The sequence below is a fragment of the Mixophyes fleayi genome, chromosome 7 (genome assembly GCF_038048845.1).
Source record: "Mixophyes fleayi isolate aMixFle1 chromosome 7, aMixFle1.hap1, whole genome shotgun sequence".
Classification (NCBI taxonomy): domain Eukaryota; kingdom Metazoa; phylum Chordata; class Amphibia; order Anura; family Limnodynastidae; genus Mixophyes; species Mixophyes fleayi.
In genome coordinates this window covers 131290152-131311324 of record NC_134408.1, presented here as the reverse complement: position 1 = coordinate 131311324, position 21173 = coordinate 131290152, and the positions used below count along the sequence as shown (strand labels likewise).

General features: G+C 40.0%; 1 protein-coding gene across 1 annotated transcript; it reads left to right on the top strand.

Moving 5' to 3' along the window:
• The first annotated feature begins 320 nt into the window (after nt 1-320).
• On the top strand, nt 321-20656 carry GCA (grancalcin). Its single transcript, XM_075180746.1, has 8 exons — nt 321-507; nt 12047-12181; nt 12812-12881; nt 14392-14435; nt 15901-16048; nt 16486-16599; nt 18478-18536; nt 19504-20656. The coding sequence occupies exons 1-8, from the start codon at nt 484-486 to the stop codon at nt 19528-19530; spliced, it is 621 nt and encodes a 206-aa protein (XP_075036847.1). The 5' UTR covers nt 321-483; the 3' UTR covers nt 19531-20656.
• The last annotated feature ends 517 nt before the right edge of the window (nt 20657-21173 follow it).

Sequence of the window (21173 nt, the reverse complement as noted above, 5' to 3'; positions counted from 1 at the left end):
AATGACCCAGTAACCACAGTGCTCCGGCCTCCCGGCTCTGCACCGTGTACACACGACGACGTGTCAGCGTAAGAATACACCGCAGCGCTTTCAGCGGGAGACTCCGGGACGTCACGTGGTGGGCCACCCCGCCAATCACAGAAGCCGACAAGAAAACCAAACCAAAAAAAAAAAAAAAAGCCGCGGGAGGAAGAGGCTCATTCTTCTCGCGCAGGGCGTTGTTGTGTGAGTGGAAATGTCAACGCTCGCGTGACGTCAGCGTGGTGGGCGGTCTCCTAGTGTGGTGGAAGGGGGAGGGGTGGTCATGAAGCCGGCCAATCAGAGGCGAGCGCTGACAGGCTGCGGGTTGTGTTTGGTTCGTTACACTTCCGAGATTGGAGTTCGCACGTACGAGGCTCTCAGCGGGGACGGGACGCGCACATCGCTCGTTATATCACGGACACAGGGTCCCCGTCTAGTCACCGCTCCGTCGCGGCCCTCACCATGGCGTACCCCGGATACGGAGGCGTGAGTATAGCAGGGCGCTGCCTGTTTACTGGACCAGTGCTGGGGAGGGGAGCGCTCGCTTGGCCCACCTAGTCTGGTTTAAACCAGCCGTGTATCCTGATTAGGTGTCGCTCACCCCCCTCTCCCTCCACTGGAGGCTCCTGTCTGGCCTAGGAACCACGATGTTCATTCGTGGATCATGGATGATTCCACCTCAGATCGCCTAGTGCTAATTATTATATCCTACACCCTAATCCCCTACTTTAATACTGTGTATATATATATATATATATATATATATATGGCCATTGTATGCACAGCGCCACATTCATGTCTTTATTATATAGAGGAAGAAAAAAATCTACTAGAAAAATCTGGATGGAGTTGGGGGTCTTGTTCTTAGGCTGCTAGTGGGCCTTGTTTAATCTTGTTAGATCAAGTAATTGTAATCACAAGGTGCTTTTAATCCTAGATATATATATATATATTATTATATATATGAAAATATATTGTAGCATATGTGTATGTATCCAGCATTTGTGACATAATTACACATGGGTATATTTTCTTTGAATGCATTTCCATCTGATTGTGTACTTTTTGCTTAAAGCCTGTTCTGTCTACCTATGTGTGAATATGTCAAGAAAGTTAATTCTGTGTATACAACATCTACCCAGTGCGTTCAGGTTTGTGTGTGTGGTGTCGCTGGTGCAGGGCTGTGCAACAGGGGCGACCGCCCAGGGCGCAACGCTGAAGGGGGGTGCAATTTAGGAATATTTTAGATTCGGCATTTGTCTTTCTCGCCCCAGGCGCTAGACTTCTAAGTTACGGCTCTGCACTGAATACTTAATTCAGTGGTTGTCTGCCTAAAGAATCTGTGCTCTACAACTGATCAGCCACTGGTTCTGTGGCCTAAAAATATTATTCTATTTCATAAAATCTGGTTTGGGGCAGTTGCATTTTAATCTTGCTGTCTGGAATATGGGGTTGCGATAGAGTGTGTTGTAGCTGCGGATGGCACATATGGCAAACATGCTTGATAAGTGAGTACGTGTGTATCTGTGCAAAGAATTACTCAACTTCCAGGACATCTTACAGTTTATAAAAATTGCATGTCAGAATTGTGAGAATGTGAGAACGCAGAGTCTGTGGCTTCTGTATTTAAAGTGTATTGTTGCAGTAATTGGTGGTAACCTTTTTAGTGGGATGAAATAAAATTAATAAGAATGCGGCCTGTAAACTGAGTGAGTTATTGATCTCCCTAAGATGTGACTTGGGGGTATATTTACTAAACTGGCTTTGAAAAAGTGGAGATGTTGCCCATAGCAACCAATCAGATTGTAGCTGTCATTTTGTGGAATGTACTAAATAAATAACTAGATTCTGATTGGTTGTTATAGGCAACATCTCCACTTTTTCAAACCCGCAGTTTAGTAAATCTAGCACTTAGTCTTTTATAGTGAATTTATAGGTTGTATATTGGCTCAGCCCACAAAATAGTAAGCAGTAATATTCTCTTCAAGGGATTGGGAATTCTAACTTACTACTTCATGTATTGTAACTCTCTGTTGTACTGTTTATATTTGGAAGAACAAAGCCCCAAAGAATGCCAGGACAGTGAAACTTTAATAAAACACCCGTAAAACTGGATTTGTTCCAAAGTGGAGTTTGGTGCACGAGAATATGTGTAGAGCGAAAAATATTTGTCAGTAAGCACAAGTCCAAGATATAACTGCAATAGCATGTGACTACCATGGCAACCACAGTCACATGTAAAATCATATAGCAAGCAGAGAGGCTTTTGAGCTTCACTCTTGACTCAATCTGTTCAGTGTACTGCAAAATCCCACCATCACCACTCTGCTGTCACACGACGTGCTGAAAGGTGTGCAAGAGACTGGCGACTGTACTTGTATACTCTCTAGAGAGATTTTAAAAAGGAGATGGCTTGGAGGAGCCCAGCTAAGAATGACTAAATGTTGGTAATGTGCTTATCCATTTGTTTTCGTTGAAGCAACAATTGCGCATAACTTGCGATTTAAACTAGCATGCTGCTCTCACTCTGCCAATCAGAAGTAATCTAGGACTAGTTTGTGGTAGGTATCTCCTCACAAATGATCACTTAATAATTGACCTGCAAGGACTGTATGAATTTGTTGTACTCTCTCTTGCATGATATGATTAGTGAAGGTGTACATAGTATGTTTACTTTTGTAATATGGCAGTCTTAAACTTTTCTTGAGAAACAAGATGCTAGGCTTCTGAAACATTGTAATTTAAAGAGGAAGCTTATGTATTTTTATAAAAGTGGTTTTCACTTCCATGGTATTTATATCTAAGGTTAACAGATTGTTGAAAGTAAATCTGAGGCTCTATGGTCACACCCACTATGGAGTACAGCAAAGTATGAGGTTTTTAAAGCTGCACCCTCACCTATGTAAAATATTTAACTAAGGTGCCCCTCAGAACCTCAATGGTTGCTACATGCAGCTGTATTTTTTCCTGTTGCTCTGATTGTTCTGTAATACAGAACCAGCAAATCCATTTTGTTCACAAACTTTAAATGGCAGAGGGGTGGTAGGGGCACAGAGCAATCCCCTGATCTTCTCCTCCGTTCCTCTTAGAGCCCTGGGGGAACTAACTGCATGGAGCAGACCTCAGGGCTCCTGCAAAGCGGAGTAACTACTTTCTAGATGGTAGCGCAGCTTCAACTGCACAAAGTGTCAGAATGTGAAACATTTATAGTATGCAACATGACATGACATGATGACATGACAAAGACATATATTGCTGGTTTAGTGAAGTCATGTATTGCACAGAAATTCCTTCTTTTCCTAATGCCAGTCTTGGGCCTTGTACACTTGGGGTAAATGTATCAAGCTGAGAGTTTTCCGGCGGGTTTGAAAAACCAATCAGCTTCTAGCTATCCATTATTTAGTACATTCTACCAAATGAAAACTATAATCTGATTGGTTGCTATAGGCAACATCTCCACTTTTCAAACCCGCCGGAAAACTCTCGGCTTGATACATTTACCCCCTTGGTATTTATATTAAAATGCATTGATACAGTATACATTATCAGAGCCTATTAAACACACCTTGACAATGTCCATACAACAATAATGTAAACAGAAGGACCTGCACACAGATTTTCAGACAAAATTTGGCTTTGGTTTCAAAGGAAAGAGTTGCCAAGAGGATGTAGTGTCAGGAGGTAAGTCAGGTTAATAACTAGGAGGTTCAGGGATCTTTAAATCATGGATGGATGCTAAAATCTTGCATTCCAGAGTGCACAGGAAAAGGGGAAAGATGTGAGTAATGTTGGAGGCATTGGAACTATGAGGTGGGTGGAAAGTGTTGGGATGGAACGAGGAGGGTAAACATACTAGGATTGCACGTGTCCCAGGAGTGGGTGAGAGGTCACCAGTAGCCATGTAAAAGAAGCGGGTAAGAAAGGAAACAAGGCAATGCATTTTGTGTGTGAGGTATATTTCGGGTTGTATATGTGTTTTTGGAGGGAGAATTTGGATCAATTCTTTGGAATGGTCCAGTGATATGAAGAAGTATTAACACGGATGATTGCAGTGTCAGATGGTGAAAATATAGGGCTTTGTGTTCATTGCTTGGCTTTTTTTATTGGTGAGACCTGGGAGCCAGTGCACAGTTCACACAAACATGGTCAAGACATACAAACTTGACACCACTAGCGCCCTGGATGCAGTCAAACCGTTTGCTCTATCGCTGAGTGTTAGCAATGCTGCTCATAGATCTGCATTTCTTTCTCTCTGGAATCTAAAAGCACCTGTCCTTGTTCCTTGCTGATTGGTTCTTCTACACAGCTGTCTACGGGGCAGCTGCTACTTCTCGATTTTGGAGAGGAGGATACGACACTGCTGCTTACTTAGTACATGCAAGTATGTGTGTGCACATGCCTCTAATGATCACAATAAAGATCTTGTGTGGCTTATGGTCCAGAAAATATGTAAATGGAGTAGGCCTTGACACAAATTGTAGGCCAACAATTTTGTCCTAGTTCGTAAGCCATGTAACCCAATTTCATAGGGGTATGGCGATGTATGCTGGCAGGCAACATAACAAAATACCTATTTATATAAGCAGCATATAACTCAGGGCTGTAGCTAAGGCTGTGCGACAAGGGCAACCGCCTAGGGCGCAATGCTGAAGGGGGGCGCAATTTAGGAATATTTTTAGGTTAATTTGAGGGCTATGGGGGCGGCATTTGTCTTTCTTCCCCAGGCGCTATAGTTCTAAGTTACAGCTCTGATATAATTATCCCAAATAATATCAATCACCCTCCCCTTTCCCACTTTAGCACATCTTTCATTAATTAAGGCTGCCAGGCACAAAGTTTTGACGCTCTTTGGCCAGAGCAGCACTATAGCAAAGCTCTTTTTCAATTCCCAGGCAAAGTTATAAAACTGCTGCTTGTAACCTTAGCTGTAGCTGCCAGGAACCTGCAATAATGGTCCCTAGAGAAACACTGTTATTTGCAGTCGCTTCCAGTGTGGAGGAGAGATGCTTTCTTTGGGCACTTTAGCAAACAGCGCTGCCACGGTTTTTGTAATTACCGGCCCTTTTCATTCATTTACATATTTTCTGTCTTTTGGGCCAGGTTACCTTTGGCATTGGGTCTGCTATCTAGTGCTAGGCTCTGTTCCCAAGCCATTGTATAGTGAGAATTATGACACCTGTAGATTACCCTGAGGACTTTTAGAGTAGAGAGCCTCTTCCATTGAAGTGCAGCTGATGTCCCAATTAAGTGTTGCAATCTGTCCTATGCTAGCTCATAGCGGATGCAAAATCCAAGTGTGTTTTGCAATGTCAAAATGGTTATTGTCCCCCTTCTACACCCTTATATAATTTTAATAACCTTGCTGCACAAAATTAAATGCATTTGCACTGTTGTGCAGGTAGGGAATATGCCCTAGTTTTGCAAAACTCCTTGCAGCAACGTTTGCAAACATCTGCTTCTTTGCAAATCAATGTGCATTGGTACAAATGGAGCATGCCAACACCAAAGAGAAATTTAAAGTTTTGCCCTTTGTGCCAAGAGTCTGGCAATACCAAAGCAAGTAATACTCAATACTTGCCAAGTGACGGATGCTGTCAGGAACCTCCACTTGAACAGTGTGCATATAGGGCAGAATTGGGAAGTGCTGCTGGACTTGGCCTTCTTGCTTTCCCCGTTACTTTGAAGCATAGTAAATATCCATTATTGGGAAATCTGAAGGTGTCATTTTAAAGGTTTAAAGCCTTAACAGCAGCTGTTTTGTGTTGATATTTTTGGTGTCTGCAGTCAATATGTGACAAAATGAGTTTGAGAACACTTTAACCAGCCTGTCCCTCGTTTCTCACAATATGTGGACTATAACATGTACTCTTTATAGCCCTGGTTTTGTTCCCCAGCTCACCAGAGTACAGCTGCACTGTCTAATTATATGTGGATAAGGGGACAATGTAGCTCATTGTAAATATGTATATTGTATGTTGATTTTGCAGTGGAGCTGTTATTCATTGTTCTTAAAGTGTAGTCAGGTGGGTTATGGGTATCCGTTTCCAGGGTACAGGTGAGGGGGGCTGTTGCTACAATCGTTCTGCCCCCTCCTTTCTCTACAGGAAGTATGGAACAGCTGGGGGACCCTGACATCACAAAGTAGTGTAGGGGGTTAATTTCAGGAGGGATTAACTTTTCTCATATTTGGAGGTGGGGAAGTCCAATTAGTACCCATTTTCCTCCACAGGACTGCCTGAGACGTTCTGTCTGTGAAACCGCAGGGGAGCTTCTGTGGAATAACAGCTCATCTCTTCCCCTCTAACTCCCTAGTCCAGCAGTCACCAATGTTTAAGGAGATAGCCAGGTTTTTGCCCACGGATGGGAAAGTACTATGGACATTTGACCCTGGATATAAGGAGCCACTCCAGGGGGGGTGATGATCATTCTGAGAATTGATGTTTGGAAGCTGCAGGGTGGCTGGTTTTTGAGTTGCCGTTCTCTACCAGTGGAATAAATCGGCAGATCCACGAGTCGCCAAGTCAGGACAGCCAGGTGACTGTAACTTCTTAAGCTAGTGGGGTAAGGTAAAGATGTTGTAGTAAACCTGCCTGGTATTTATTTACTGGTTGTATATAATCTTGATTGTTTTTTGATACAAAAACCGTATTGTTGTATTTTCTAACTGCATTTGCCTGAGTCACTATAAGAACCTTAGAAGGTACTGAGTAGACTTCCCTGACATGGTAAGGCACCCGTGGGTGGCCAGTCAGTGTGAAGTGGGTAGAATTGGGCCACAAAACCCGGTATCTTCACAACATGTTATGTAAACTGTACATTTACAGTATTTGAGTACACTGGATGTTTTTTTGATGTCCAGTTTTTGCCACGTGACTCTTGTACACTTAAAAAAGCATAACTAATATGTCCTCGGAGTGGTGAGGGAGTTTTTCCTAGATGAGTTTTGAGATGTGAAGGGTGTTTAGGGCTTTGTGAGGTAGTAATTTGGATTGGTTTCTGGACTATATGGGGAACAGGATTTGCAGAGTGGATGTGGGACAGCGAGAGGAGAATCGGTCATCATCTGCACTTGTTTTGAAGCGGGGACACAGATTGGTAAAACTAATGCCATATATGGTTATAGTTTGTTGCTGGAGATGGGAGAATAGAAAAGCGTTTTTGTTGCGTCTTGGGTGTGAGAAGTGAAGCAGTGGACAGTATGAAGGTTGAACCCAAGACAGCAGTCTCAGGTGACTGAGGAAAGTGTAGTCTAGATTTGAATGGCGATAGTGACTGGGAGAGAAGATGAGCTTTGTTTTGGACATGTTACTATCTTGATGGTTTGCAGTAGTGGGACCAGTACTTCATTGTCCATAATTTTCATAGATCATCCCAGGTTTTCAAGATTTTACCCTATTTTTCAGAATTTACTTACAGTCCAGTAATATTCTGCATGTTAGATGCCACTCTTACATCTGTTCTTGGTATTTACTTTGAAGTTAAGACTAAGGCTGGGTAGACATTACAGTGTTTTCAGTCAATTATTGGGCCAATCACCTGATAAACTGTTTGGCCAGATATCACATTGGTGTGTATACTTACACGATCAACGTCTGTTGTTCTAAAGTACAGATCATCGTTTCATTTGATTGGTCGGTAGAACTAAATCTCGTTCCAACAGTTTTCCGGTCCTGCAGTGTGTAGGACATCGAAACCCAATTGCTCGATGGTGACCAACTGTCGATAGTTCTTGAAACAGCGACACCTTTCTGAGCGTGTATGTGAATTTCTGATGTCTCTACCTCTCGCACATGGTGCGGTGTTGGGACGTCGGTCAAATGGAAATAATGTGTTTTTAATGGAGAAGCAATTGTAAACCTGATTTTTAGCAATTTATTTTAATATAATGCATACTGTTAATGCGCAGTTGAGAACAAACTGAATGAATGGCGCTGACTTATTTCCTTTTCCTGAATTTTGTTTGTTGGAGTTTGTGCTGTGATGTTCAGTCCTTTATTTAATCTTATTTGGCACATCACTGCAGGGAGGCTATATATCTTTTCAGTTTGTACAGAATCACAATCCTTTGAGATGTTATGCCTGACCTATGAAATCGCTGACCAGTCGTTTGTTAGTGCAAAAATCATTTAAAACATGTATAGTGCGTGTGCATAAATCGACCGTCCTATCAACCCTTCAGTCATAGGTACAATCATTGTAGAGAACACATTGGTTAGAAAATTCTGCACTGTGTACCCAGCCTTATTGTGGAGGAGTATAGAATGATGAAGTTTACCATTGAGCAGAGTGACACTGTGCAACAGGCCAATATAATTACTTTAGCTATTCCTAAAGCCCTGCTGTCAGTCTTTAAAGTAATTATGCGACTGAGACATAGATAGTGGCACTTCCAGTGAATGATATGGCCGCCTGTCATCAGTCTTTATCATGTGGTGATCCCCTCATGGCATAGTGTGTGGTCTCCCACCATAGTGGGAGCTTAACCCAGAGAAAGTTAAAAGCAGGTAGGATGCAATTGATAGGTATGTCTATTGTCGCCAATAAAGGTTGTCTGACGCGATAAGTGTGGTTCCAATGCACAAGAGATTTTGTAGCAATAAGCAGATGTGTGTATACAGTCAAGTCCATAAATATTGGGACATCGACACAATTCTCATATTTTGGGATCTATACACCACCACAATGGATTTGAAATGAAACAAACAAGATGTGCTTTAACTGCAGACTTTCCGCTTTAATTTGAGGGAATTTACATCTAAATCAGGTGAACACTGTAGGAATTAGAATGGTTTCTATATGTGCCTCCCACTTTTTAAGGGACCAAAAGTAATGGGACAAACTAAACAATCCTACATCAAACTTTCACTTTTTAATACTTTGTTGCAAATCCTTTGCAGGCAATTACAGCCTGAAGTCTGGAAGGCATAGACATCACCAGACGCTGGGTTTCATCCCTGGTGATGCTCTGCCAGGCCTCTACTGCAAATATCTTCAGTTCCTGCTTGTTCTTGGGGCATTTTCCCTTCAGTTTTGTCTTCATCAAGTAAAATGCATGCTCAATCGGATTCAGGTCAGGTGATTGACTTGGCCATTGCATAGCATTCCACTTGTTAGCCTTAAAAAAAACTCTTTTGGTTGCTTTTGCAGTATGCTTCGGGTCATTGTCCATCTGCACTGTGAAGCGCCGTCCAATGAGTTCTGAAGCATTTGACTGAATACGAGCAGATAATATTGCCTGAAACACTTCAAAATTCATCCTGCTGCTTTTGTCAGCAGTCACATCATCAATAAATACAAGGGAACCAGTTCCATTGGCAGCCATACATGCCCACGCCATGACACTACCACCATCATGCTTCACTGATGAGGTGGTATGTTTTGGATCATGAGCAGTTCCATACTCTTCTCTTCCCATCACTCTGGTACAAGTTGATCTTTGTCTCATCTGTCCATAGGATGTTGTTCCAGAAATGTAATGGCTTTTTTAGATGTTGTTTGCCAAACTCTAATCTGGTCTTCCTGTTTTTGTGGCTCACAAATGGTTTACATCTTGTGGTGAACCCTCTATATTCACTCTTGTGAAGTCTTCTCTTGATTGTTGACTTTAACACATATACACCTACCTCCTGGAGATTGTTCTTGATTTGGCCAACTGTTGTGAAGGGGTTTTTCTTCACCAGGGGAAAAAGTGCTTCTGTCATCCACCACAGTTGTTTTCCATGGTCTTCCGGGTCTTTTGGTGTTGCTGAGCTCTCCGGTGCGTCGTTTCTTTTTAAGAATGTTCTAAACAGTTGATTTGGCCACACCTAATGTTTTTGCTATCTCTCTGATGGGTTTATTTTGATTTTTCATCCTAATGATGACTTGCTTCACTGCTAGTGACAGCTCTTTGTATCTCATATTGAGAGTCGACAGCAACAGATTCCAAATGCATATGTCACACCTAGAATCAACTCCAGACCTTTTACCTGCTTAATTGATGATGAAATAATGAGGGAATAGCCCACACATGTCCATGAAATAGGTTTTAAGTCGATTGTCCCATTACTTTTGGTCCCTTAAAAAGTGTGAGGCACATATAGAAACCGTTGTAATTCCTACACCGTTCACCTGATTTGGATGTAAAGACCCTCAAATTAAAGCTGAAAGTCTGCAGTTAAAGCACATCTTGTTAGTTTCATTTCAAATCCATTGTGGTCGTGTATAGAGCCCAAAATATGAGAATTGTGTTGATGTCCCTATATTTATGGACTTGACTGTGTATAGCCAGTTTATTAGTGTTATCTGTATCTCTGGTTTAAAAAAAACCAAAAAAAAACAAACACAAAACTGCATATAAAGTTCTTCATTGGTTCAGGGTTTATGATGTTCCAGTAGAATGCTGGTCATAGGTTCGTTCAATCGATCCTTTCTCCAAAGGTGGGGGCAACTCAATCCAACTGTTGCATATCATCATCATCTATTTATATAGCGCCAACATATTCCGTAGCGCTTTATGTGCATATGTGTCTTCCTGCCGAAAAACAGGTGTAAACAGACCCATTAAGAGTGCTTTTGAGAATTAATTTCATACTATTCATAACTAGCTGTCGCTATGCGCAATCGCTCCTCTGATACCAGATTCCTGCTGGTAAAAATGTGGATTAATAGGAGACCAAACTCCATACATTTCTGAGGACCTGAACCAGAAATAACTTTTTAAATGTTGTTTTATCTTTATATAATTAATCTCTAAGTTCTTATTAATTAATGTGGGTTGGAACTTTATAAATGTAACCAAATTTTACAAATGTAGGTGTGACTGTAAGTGTACGTGCTGTTTACCTGTTCGATTGCGTAATTAACCCCGGTGTGGCGTAGCGTACTAATCGCAGTCGCATGGTAAATTGCTATTGATTTAGAATGACTTCATCCAATTATCCGACTTTGACAACATAATCTCTGAACTGCACTTTGATAGCCTGTTACTTACCGCTATGCATTTCAGCATGTTTCTCCATCTAAATATAGCTTTATGCGTGAAATGTGAATTTATCCAATGTGATTTTGTGAGCGTGAACTATGAGCACTTCATCAACATTTATTTATATAGTGCCTGCAAACTCCGTAACGCTTTGCAATTAGGAACAAATACAGTAATAAAACAATACTGGGTAGTAAAGACAGACCGAGAGGTAAGAGGGCCCTGCTCGCAAGCTCACAATCTGTGGGACAATGGGAGTTTGATACATGAGTTAAGTGCTACATATTTTGTTGTTGGTGCAAAGATAAAAAGTACTTTGTGGGCTGTATGATCCAGTCACACAGCAATGTTGGTCAGGAGATCAGAGGGTGGTTGTCTGTGAACTGTGTAAAGGGTGGTAATAGGGTAACCTAGTGATAAGAGGGTGGTTGAGGAATATTCTAAGCCTGCATCACTTGTTCAATTAGACGGTATTTGTAGGGCAGTGGTTCCCAAACTGTGCTCCTAGGCTCCCTGGGGTGCCTCGGCCAGGTCCTGCTGTGAGCAAGACGGGGGACTACTTGGTAATTATTTTGGCTTAGGGGTGCCTTGAAAAATTTATGGGGACCCTAAGGATGCCTTGAACTGAAAAAGTTTGGGATAAACTGTTGTAGGGTGTTCTTTCTGGAAAGGTTGGTTCTAAAATTGATCCGTACTTAGAAAATGGCATACGCATGACTTGCAAAACCAACTTTTCTCCATAAATATATATTGTTTTAGTTCTAGTTTCCTGTCTCTGGAAAACCTGATGTAAAGAGATAATATAAATATGACCTTGCCTTTTGTGCAGAAATGTAAAACATTTATAGTGCTTTTTAAAGGATTGCCCTTTTTTTCTATAGGCTGTGGGGGAGTGAATTATTGACTTGGTGTGGAACCTTTGGGTACAAAGGTTGTTGGTTTGTGCTACTTGACGTTAGAAAATCTTCACTAGAAGATTCTTGTGTTCTGAGCTATACGTTCATTATCTGTTTGATCAGTTTGAAGTAATTATTTTTTACTTTTTTTGTTTCTTCTTCGCAGTTTGGAAACATGAACCCCCAGATGCAAATGATGGGACAGGCCATGGCACAGAATGTACATGGTGGCTACTTTGGACAAAGTCAGTATGCTGCAAGTGATCCAATGTGGGGGTACTTCACAGCTGTGGCTGGTCAGGTATGATATGTATACAACTGCCTTTAGTTCTGAATCACCAGGATCATGTAATGGAGAAAATGCAGTTATTTAACTTTAGTGCTGTGGTGCTGTTATTTGGGTCACTTTCTGAGGGTTAGGTATGGGGGAGTCCTTCCTTTTCCCCATTGAAACTGCCAGAAGCTTCTCCTACAGTGGTGTCCATTTGGCAGCCTCAAATGTCGTTATAACAAGATGGGTAAAGAGGGGATTAATACTAGACACTGTTATAAAATTGTGTTTTTTTCTGTTCCTCTTTAAGGTGACCTTTTCCATATTGCTCTTCTATTGCAGAAACATGCAGATCTGTTTTTTGTTTTTATAATGAAAACCGAAATCTTTGGAAATTCCCTTTCTGGAAACTGAGAAATGACGTTTGATCAGTGTAAAGTTTATGATGAGTTTTCACTTGGGTGAAAACAAATAGACGTAGATTTGTGCTCTGACTTATAGCTGGTAGTGCCCCATGAAATCTCACTGTGGCCATTATCTATTCTATGTGTCTTGCCAAAGTGATCATTTATTAGTTTTCCTTCTGTACTTGTTCGGTATCTATCTACCCTTGCTTGTGTGTTTTTTTTTATTTAAACAAAAAAAAAAAATGTTTTGTAGGATGGTGAAGTAGATGCTGAAGAACTACAGAGATGTTTAACACAGGCTGGAGTCAATGGGTCCTATACTCGTAAGTCAAAAAAAAGTCCATGCCCCCATTGACAGTACACAACTTACATTTGTAGGAAGATTTAACTTTTTTATTTAAATTTTTTTTAAGAGACCTAATATGATCAGCGCATGGTCTTACACAATCAAGTGTATTCATTGAAATGTTGATATGCAGCATTAGTCCTTCAGACATGTCGGTATAGTTTGGCCCCTTTTGAGCTGTATTTTTTTTCTGTTTTTGTCTTTTAGGGGTTTGTATAACTTAATGGGATCTGGGAAATTATGTGGCATGTTTAAATATATACTATTTTTTTTAAAGCTGAAACTTGAATGAAGACTTCATCTACAATTGTGCTAGAATTCCATCATTAGATTTGTTTTTTGATTTTATAATCTTGCTCACATAGTTCATGATTTTAGAGTTTGTAGGGCACACGTAACATGCATAGCTAACTATCGGTACTAGATGTAAGACAGGGTTATCACACCCTTACCCTAGAGATAAACTAAAAAAAGAAAGCCATCGTGTTTATTTATAGTGTACTTCATGCACGCATATGAGCTAGTGCAAGGCAGAAGCTGGGGTTGTGCGCCGTGGACAGTTAACTTGCTATTAGTGAAAGAAGGCGCTTCTTTAAATTAATGAAATGTGTACAAGTTAACTTGCTATGTTAAGAAATCTAGAGATGAATGTCCACCATTGTATAATAGCAGTATATTTATTTTCTTATGGTTTTATAGTTGGCATTTTCAAGCATTGGGTAGGGGGGTGTAATTCAGGTATTTTTTATTTTTATTTATTTTTTGTTAAAAAGGCAGCCAAGTAAATATATAAACTGCCCCAACCAGTATTGAAGGACGGACCCTGGCACCCAGGATACCTGACTGTCAACACTGGTAAACATTGCTTTTCAAGACATGAGAGCATAGAGATGTTTGACAATGCAATGAAGAAATTGAATGTTGTGGAAACATCTTATTGGGCCAGCCATGGCAACTGACAATGTTCAGCGTTACCTGTGTACTTTAATCCCCTGGCGTTTATTCCCAGAGAAGCAACTGTTGCCAGCTCTACAGTCCGGTATTAATTCCCTGTGGTTCTACAGGTAACTGAATAAAGGGGGCGGTGTCGCCATTTGCAGCCAATCAGATGTTTTGTTTTTTTTTCCTTTTCTACAAGGGACTGGAAATAACAATCAATATCTGTCTTTGGCAGCACCGCCTATTCTGCACGGCTGCTTGTGGAAAACTGTACAGAAACCTCCCATAAAATGACTTCTTTATTACTATGAAGTTTCATTTGCTCATTTTGATATGAAATAATTTCTTTAAATGCACAACCTGACAAATGCGTTAGGTCAGTCAAATGGATTGGGTTTGTTTTTTCTGGGTGTGTTTATTCTGCCTGTAAGTTTGTGGGGAAATAGTAAGGTACCCTTAGAATCCCTTTCATTAGCAATCACCCAACTATGGACAATACTAAACTGGATCATTTTAATATGTTGTAATTTTTATTTTATTCCTTTTAGCTTTCAGCCTGGAAACGTGCCGTGTTATGATTGCCATGTTGGATGTATCCTTTCAAAAACTATTCTAGCTGCTTGTAAAATGACCTGTTGACACTTCAATCTTACCCACCCATCCCCCAGCGGATGTAACGGTCTAGCACCATAGAGCCTGTTGACGTAATTCTCCCTGTATGCTGTACTAGCTGTGTACTGACCACATATGGGGAGTTTACACAAATAACCTTCAACTCATTAGCGATATTTTTTGTGTGTTAAACTCTCTAGTCATATTTATATTCTGACATGTCCTAATAAAGTGAAAGTAAGAGTCTTGTGCTCTGAAACAAACAATCTATAACTCGCGATGTGTCTGCAAATACATAAGTAGCAGAATGTTGTGCCCAATATAGCTATTTTGGGATAAGCTCAGCTGTCAACATCAAGGCCTCTACTGTAGGTCCCTAGTAAGTTTAGCAAAAAAGTTTTCCTCAGGGTGTCAATTTAAACCTTCCTAAGTCTCCATTTTCAAAGTATGCAACACCTATGAGGGAGGGGGTCTGACTCCCAAAAAACAAATTAGAAATCTGTGAAATCAAAGTTTGCTCCTTTTTAAAAAAATGAAATATCCTAATGTGGCAGAAGTTATTTTTGTGATATCCAATTTATAGCAATCATTCCTTACAAAGCTTTTGAAGTATGTTGCATTGTCTACCACATAAAATGCCCCATAGTAGCTCTTGAAAATAATGTCTAGTCTCCTTGTCAGGCGTTTATTGAAAAATGATTTTATGGTGCTCTGTTACGGTAGAGTAGATGGCGGTCAGTTCCACGCCATGTACCAGCAGTGGTTTTAAGCAATTTGTTTTCTAAACTACAGTTGTCGGTAAGACTTTTATAGTTGCGGTTATGCACAACTAAATGTGCAAAGGCAGCCAAGCCAGATATAATGCACCCTCTTTATAATACCACACACTTACCACCAGGTCATCTCTTGGTGCAAAAGGCATTAATTATATTAATATGTATCCATTGTAGGTCACTCTCTTTAACTTCATCCTCACTGTAACGTCAGTTTAGGCCTTTGTTTTAAGAAAGCATTATAAAGATGCAGCACTGTAATATAAATGTTATTGTTCTACACTGATTTAGATCTTGCAGTGCAAACCGTTATTTCTTGGGTGCTTTTAGGCAACCGCAGTTACAGAATCTCCCCCTGGAGTTGTCACCTGACTATTATATCACTTACCATTTAGTCTGATGCATCTGCCTTGGTGATGTGTATCCCCCTTGGGGTTTAAATGGCTTCTTTTAAGGCCCTTGAAAAACACAATGTTTCCCCACCATTATTTTATACCCTTGTTTTTAGAAATCTAGAGCACATTTATAAAACTCCTTTCAAAAGCTGTATCTGTGCTGCCTAATATTATTGTGTACGATGCACCAGCGATACTGCAGGTTGCTAATGATAGATATGTGTTTAAATACTCATGATGGTAGAAAGTCTTAAATCCTTTAACGAACTTAAACCAGGTGGATCATACTGGCAAAATGGGGTTCAATGAATTCAAAGAACTATGGGGAGCATTGAGCGCTTGGAAACAGAACTTCTCTGCATTTGATCAAGACAGAAGTGGAACAGTGGAGCCTCTCGAGATGAGCCAGGCCATCATGTCAATGGGTACGTGATCTAAATGGGCACTTTAATGATGTCCCTTGAATAAGTGGTTGTAGTAGGGCCGCTGAAACTTGCACCCTCCAGCATCAATCAGAACACAAGCAAGTGTTTCCCAAAGCATAAAATTGAAATCTCTTTGAACACATTTTTCTCTTTGCCCAACCGGGCCAAGGCTGAAAAAATGGACGCCTACTGCGCAAATGAAAAGGATTGATGTTCAATCCCCTTCATTGCCAGTTTCAAGTGTTTTCCCATAATAAAAATCATGGCTTTAGATCTTTTAACAGTGGTGTCTTTTTAAGGTGTGTTGTTTTTGGGGGTTGTTTTTTTTGGGGTTGTTTTTTTTTAGTACAATACAATTTGTCAGACTTTATAATGGTGTCCATGGATATTTGTGAAGGACCGTATACATCACTTGTCACTTTTTCCATCTCTTCCAGGTTACAGATTAAATCCACAGACTCTGAGTGCAGTAATAAAGCGTTACTGTAAGAACGGCAGGATATTCTTTGACGACTATGTTGCCTGCTGTGTGAAGCTCCGTGCTTTAACAGGTAATACATAGTAGCTTAGATTTGTCTGCTTTTAAAAGCAATACAGAATAAAAACATAACCGTTAATGGTAATTGTAATCCATGTTGGTAGAAATGTATTATGTATGAATGTCAGGCTAGCAAGTTAAAAGGCAGCATGCAAAACTGCTGTAAGCAAAGTAAAATAAAGCCCCTTTAGCTAAATGTAGTGTATCTGTCTAATCACATGACCTTGACGAATACCAGACTCTTCTGGTAGGTCTGTTCAATGCATCTTTTCAGCCAATGAAGTGTGAGCCTGTTATCTCCTGTTATCATATAAAAATGTACCATACTATAATGGTTAATGACACGTGCATACTTGTGCCAAACTTTAATAGTGAGCAGTTGTGTATTCTGTGTACATAACATTTAGTACAAATGTTGTTGTGGTTTGTTTTGGGGGTTTTTTTTTTTTTTTTTTTTGGGGGGGGGTCCAAATGTGTCAAACTAGAGATTCTCCCTCTGCTCTGAGGATTGTTTATAGTGTAGCTAGCGTAAGTCAGGCTAATTGTGTGAATGAAGCAAAAGCCATCAATTGGAACCCTGTGCAGAGCTCTGGTAGATGCAGTGTGTATTAAAGACAGTGGTTCTAAATCTGTGATGTGTGTGTAATATGTGTGTTTTTTTAGATTCACTGTTGAGCGCACTCGTGCATTTAAAAGAATAGAACATACATGTTTTCTTGTGTGGGCTTGTTTAAATGTGTAGTTTTTTATTTTTAGTATATATATATTATAATAAAATATAATATAATTTATTTATTTTTTAAGCATAAATGCCTGTAAAATGTCATGATTGCATATACTTGATTTCTATTGAGTTGTTTACATAGTTTTCATTACAATATTTTTATTGGTGGTTTAAAATATTTACTGCATTTATGCTTGTTCTATTTTAACTTTTGCAGTTGTATATTCTTTTAAAAAAGATTGACTTTACCAATAGAGATGAAAAACAGATTATTAATATTTTTTAACGCACTGAATACCCTGTAGCTTGACAAATGGACCAAACAATAGTAGCCACTACAAGTACATTTTGCATATGATTTTAACATAGGAAAAAGAATTAAGATAACGTTCCAAACAGCGGTCATGTAATAAAGTGCTAAAAATGAGTGCATGAAAATATATAGTTAAAGGGATGTGCTATAGTGGAGGCTGTATGGTTTTCAATGCAAGCCTCCGTATGCCTCTATTATTTGAGAAGAATGCATAGAATTTATAGTGATAAACTGAACCAATAGTTATGGGGTTTAACTATTAGTGTGGGAGAAGAGTACAGATTTTTATAGATCTATTCTCACCTCTCCTGCTTTGACTACTACAACCTCCCATCTGTCCCCACTTCAGTCCATCCTAAATGCTGCAACAAGGCTGATCTTCCGCTCTCCTCACTCCACATCTGCTGGAGCACTCGGCAAATCCCTAGTCTGATTCCACACATCTTCCAGAATCTCACCCTGTAATTCATTTTTCACTCTCCCTCTCCTTACTGCATTGAACCATGTGTCAGTATTAAGTCTCTTCAGTTTGTAGATTGTGTGTGTGTGTGTGTGTGTGTGTGTGTGTGTATATAGAGATCGTTTTACATATATAGTGCAGCCAGCCCTTACTGTGTACAGACATGTCATTGTAAACAAACGTTTGTACTTCCTCTTTCCTTTTCCAGTACTGTTGATGTCCTTGGTCTAGGACACATGCTTCTCAACCATTCCAATTTTGAGATGATTTGTCACAGGGTCATGATTTTGACCCAGTTGGGTGTCTTATGCATGGTCTTTAAATCTCTTGAATTATTTTTTGTACAGTGAGAGAATATTGCAGTTTGATGTTATCCACTTCCTTGTTCACACAGATGCCTTTCGGCGAAGAGATGGCATGCAGCAAGGATATGTCAACTTTGTGTATGATGATGTGAGTATCAACTAAGCAGACTTGCCATAAACACTTTTGCCTTAAATGCACTATATTCTTGCTTGATGTGGCTGCTGGAATGACAGGGTGTTCTGTTGCAGTATTACTTATCTAGACCTGCAGGCCAGTGTTAATAAAGTGTGATAATTTGAAAAATGTCCCACATGTAAGTTCTATAGCGGACCTGGGCAACCTGTGAAACTACAAGCCACACCATGGCTTGCCAGAAAATAGCCGATGACAGGCAGGGCATGCTTTGACTTGTAGTACCACAACTCCTGGAAAGCCACAGGTTGGCCAGACCTATTCTGTGGTAATAAAATGGAGCACCGCAAGGTCTTATACGGTCCGCAAGCGTGAGTGGAGGGCAATTCAACTTCCATCGGACAGTCCCATAGAAAATAAATGGAGGGGGAATGGGGGGGGGGGGGGCAATGTACTGGTTATGTAATTTATGAAATAAAAGGTGTCCCTTAATTATTCTGTAGTTACAGAGGGGGACATAAGATATACGAAGACTGAGATGGATATCTTCCCTGTCTGTACACATGCTTGTAGATTTAACAGCGTAGTTGATTGTTAGTCTTTGGTGATGTCGTTCCTGAAACTGCAGAAAAATCATATGTGAAATGCAATTGTCAGTTAGTGGCCATCCTCTTGCAGCCCTTGGTCTAGTCTGTAGTGCTTGATGAGCTGCCCAAACATAAGACGATGGAAGATTACTGCCACTGTAAAACATGTGTGTTTGGCTGCGCACAGCATTTCTTACAACAAAAGATTTCCTGATGTCATAGGTATAATTATGCACACACTGTCTATACATATTCCCCCAGAATCTGCCATGTATTAGCCAGCACCGGCACTTAGAACTGCAGTTTGATATTTGCTGAAGGTGGAATGGTCTGTTAATCTCCCCTTGTGTCTTTAATAAAAGCTGTTAATGGTTTATTTTTTCCCCTACTTGCAGTTCTTGCAGTGCACCATGTCCATCTGAATTTCCTGACGCCAATCAGATAACAAAATGAAGAATGGCATTACAACCCAACATGTGAATTCTACTAGGAAGGACCCAAGTGACCCTGCTGCAAACCCACCTTATTGTATCATTTAAAATTGCCATTTTTAGTTAGTTGATATACTTTGACTGTAGTGCACAGGCTCAATACATTAAGTTATTTTTATATTCTTTGTATACTAGGGCACAAGAGTTGCTGTAACATTGTCATCCATGCAGGTGTATGTGTTTTTGTTTTGTTTTTTTACTCTAAGCAGTGACATCAAAATGTTAGAAATCGACATCTCTAAATTTCCCTTTTGATATTACATTTTGGCTCATGCATGCTTTGGGATGCATTGGGGATTAGAACACACATTAGGCCTTAATCAAAACTTTAATGCCTAATGATGTTATTTTGAGTTTTTGACACTTTGCCATTTTCTAGCAGAATTTAAGATTAATTTAGCTTGCATTGATGCATGGTAATCGGTTTTGTGGGTTAGTACCTTTAAATTTAATCATTTTTTTTTTTTTTTTTTTTTAAATCTAAACGTGGCTTCACAAGGCAGGTTTACAATATAAACATAAATAGAATAATCTGCTCATCTGCTTAAATCGCTTTGCATTTTGCCAAATTTTTTTAAATTTTTTTTTTTCTATAGATTTTGCCTTTTCGTACTTTTTATCTTCAAAGTGTTTTTTGCGATAGTTTAACCAGCTTTCTACTTGAGCAATTGTATTAATGTTTTGTTTTTTTGTTTTTTTTTTGCTTTCCACTCTTGTATAAACAAAGCTAGTGAATTTCAAGAAGTACTTTGTATTTAAATTAACCTTGGACATAGAAATCTTCTGACCTGTTCCACTATAACATTCTGCAAAAGTGTAGTCAGCAGTTTAAAACTTGGTGACATTTACGGTTCACTGGAAACTGTATCTTGGCCTTCCACAGATAGAAGAAATGTGCATTTCATAACCTCCCAGTGCTTTATCACTTATGATGAAATTACTAGAATTTTTTTTTAAGGGAATTTATCACTCTGTATTGTAATGTATGGCTTAAATTATTTAAACCATTGTTATGACTCCTTTCTACAATAAATGAATGCTATTATTATGAAATAAATTATTCCAGATATCCATGTTCTTTAGGTTTTAGACTTTTTTTAAAATGTGAGCACATACTTGTCTAGGTCTACTTACAGTTATTCCGCACCAACCACCGTCTAAGCCACATGTTGGCTCGGTTTGCCCATAGTAATTGATTGGCCACCTGTTGGCTCTCCCCTTCAGTCCCTGAAGTTCCTGTCTCAGTAGGAGGCTGCAGGCCTGGGCCTCTTACTGGAGATGCAAGTCTCTAGACCAATTACCGTTACTATGTGACCACTGAGGCAGGTGCTGTGTTTAGGCTACTGATCCCCACTCTGTGCTACGTATCGCTGGCAGACACCTACAGGCTTCTAATGTTGACCATTACAGATTCCCAGAAACCACATGTTGCCTGGATCTCACAAGAGTTGTCGTCCTTTCTAAGTAATTGTGACATGTGTGAGATGCGTCCCAAACAGGGAATCTACTGATAACAAGGCTTCTCCTTTTTCAAGGCTGTAAAGCAGTATGATGGGAAGCAGGTGGGTGGTATT

Coding starts and splice junctions, on each gene's coding strand:
- GCA (XM_075180746.1), top strand. CDS start 484: ATGGCGTACCCCGGATACGGAGGC. Junction 508..12,046: donor CGTACCCCGGATACGGAGGC/GTGAGTATAGCA, acceptor TCTTCTTCGCAG/TTTGGAAACATGAACCCCCA. Junction 12,182..12,811: donor TCACAGCTGTGGCTGGTCAG/GTATGATATGTA, acceptor AATGTTTTGTAG/GATGGTGAAGTAGATGCTGA.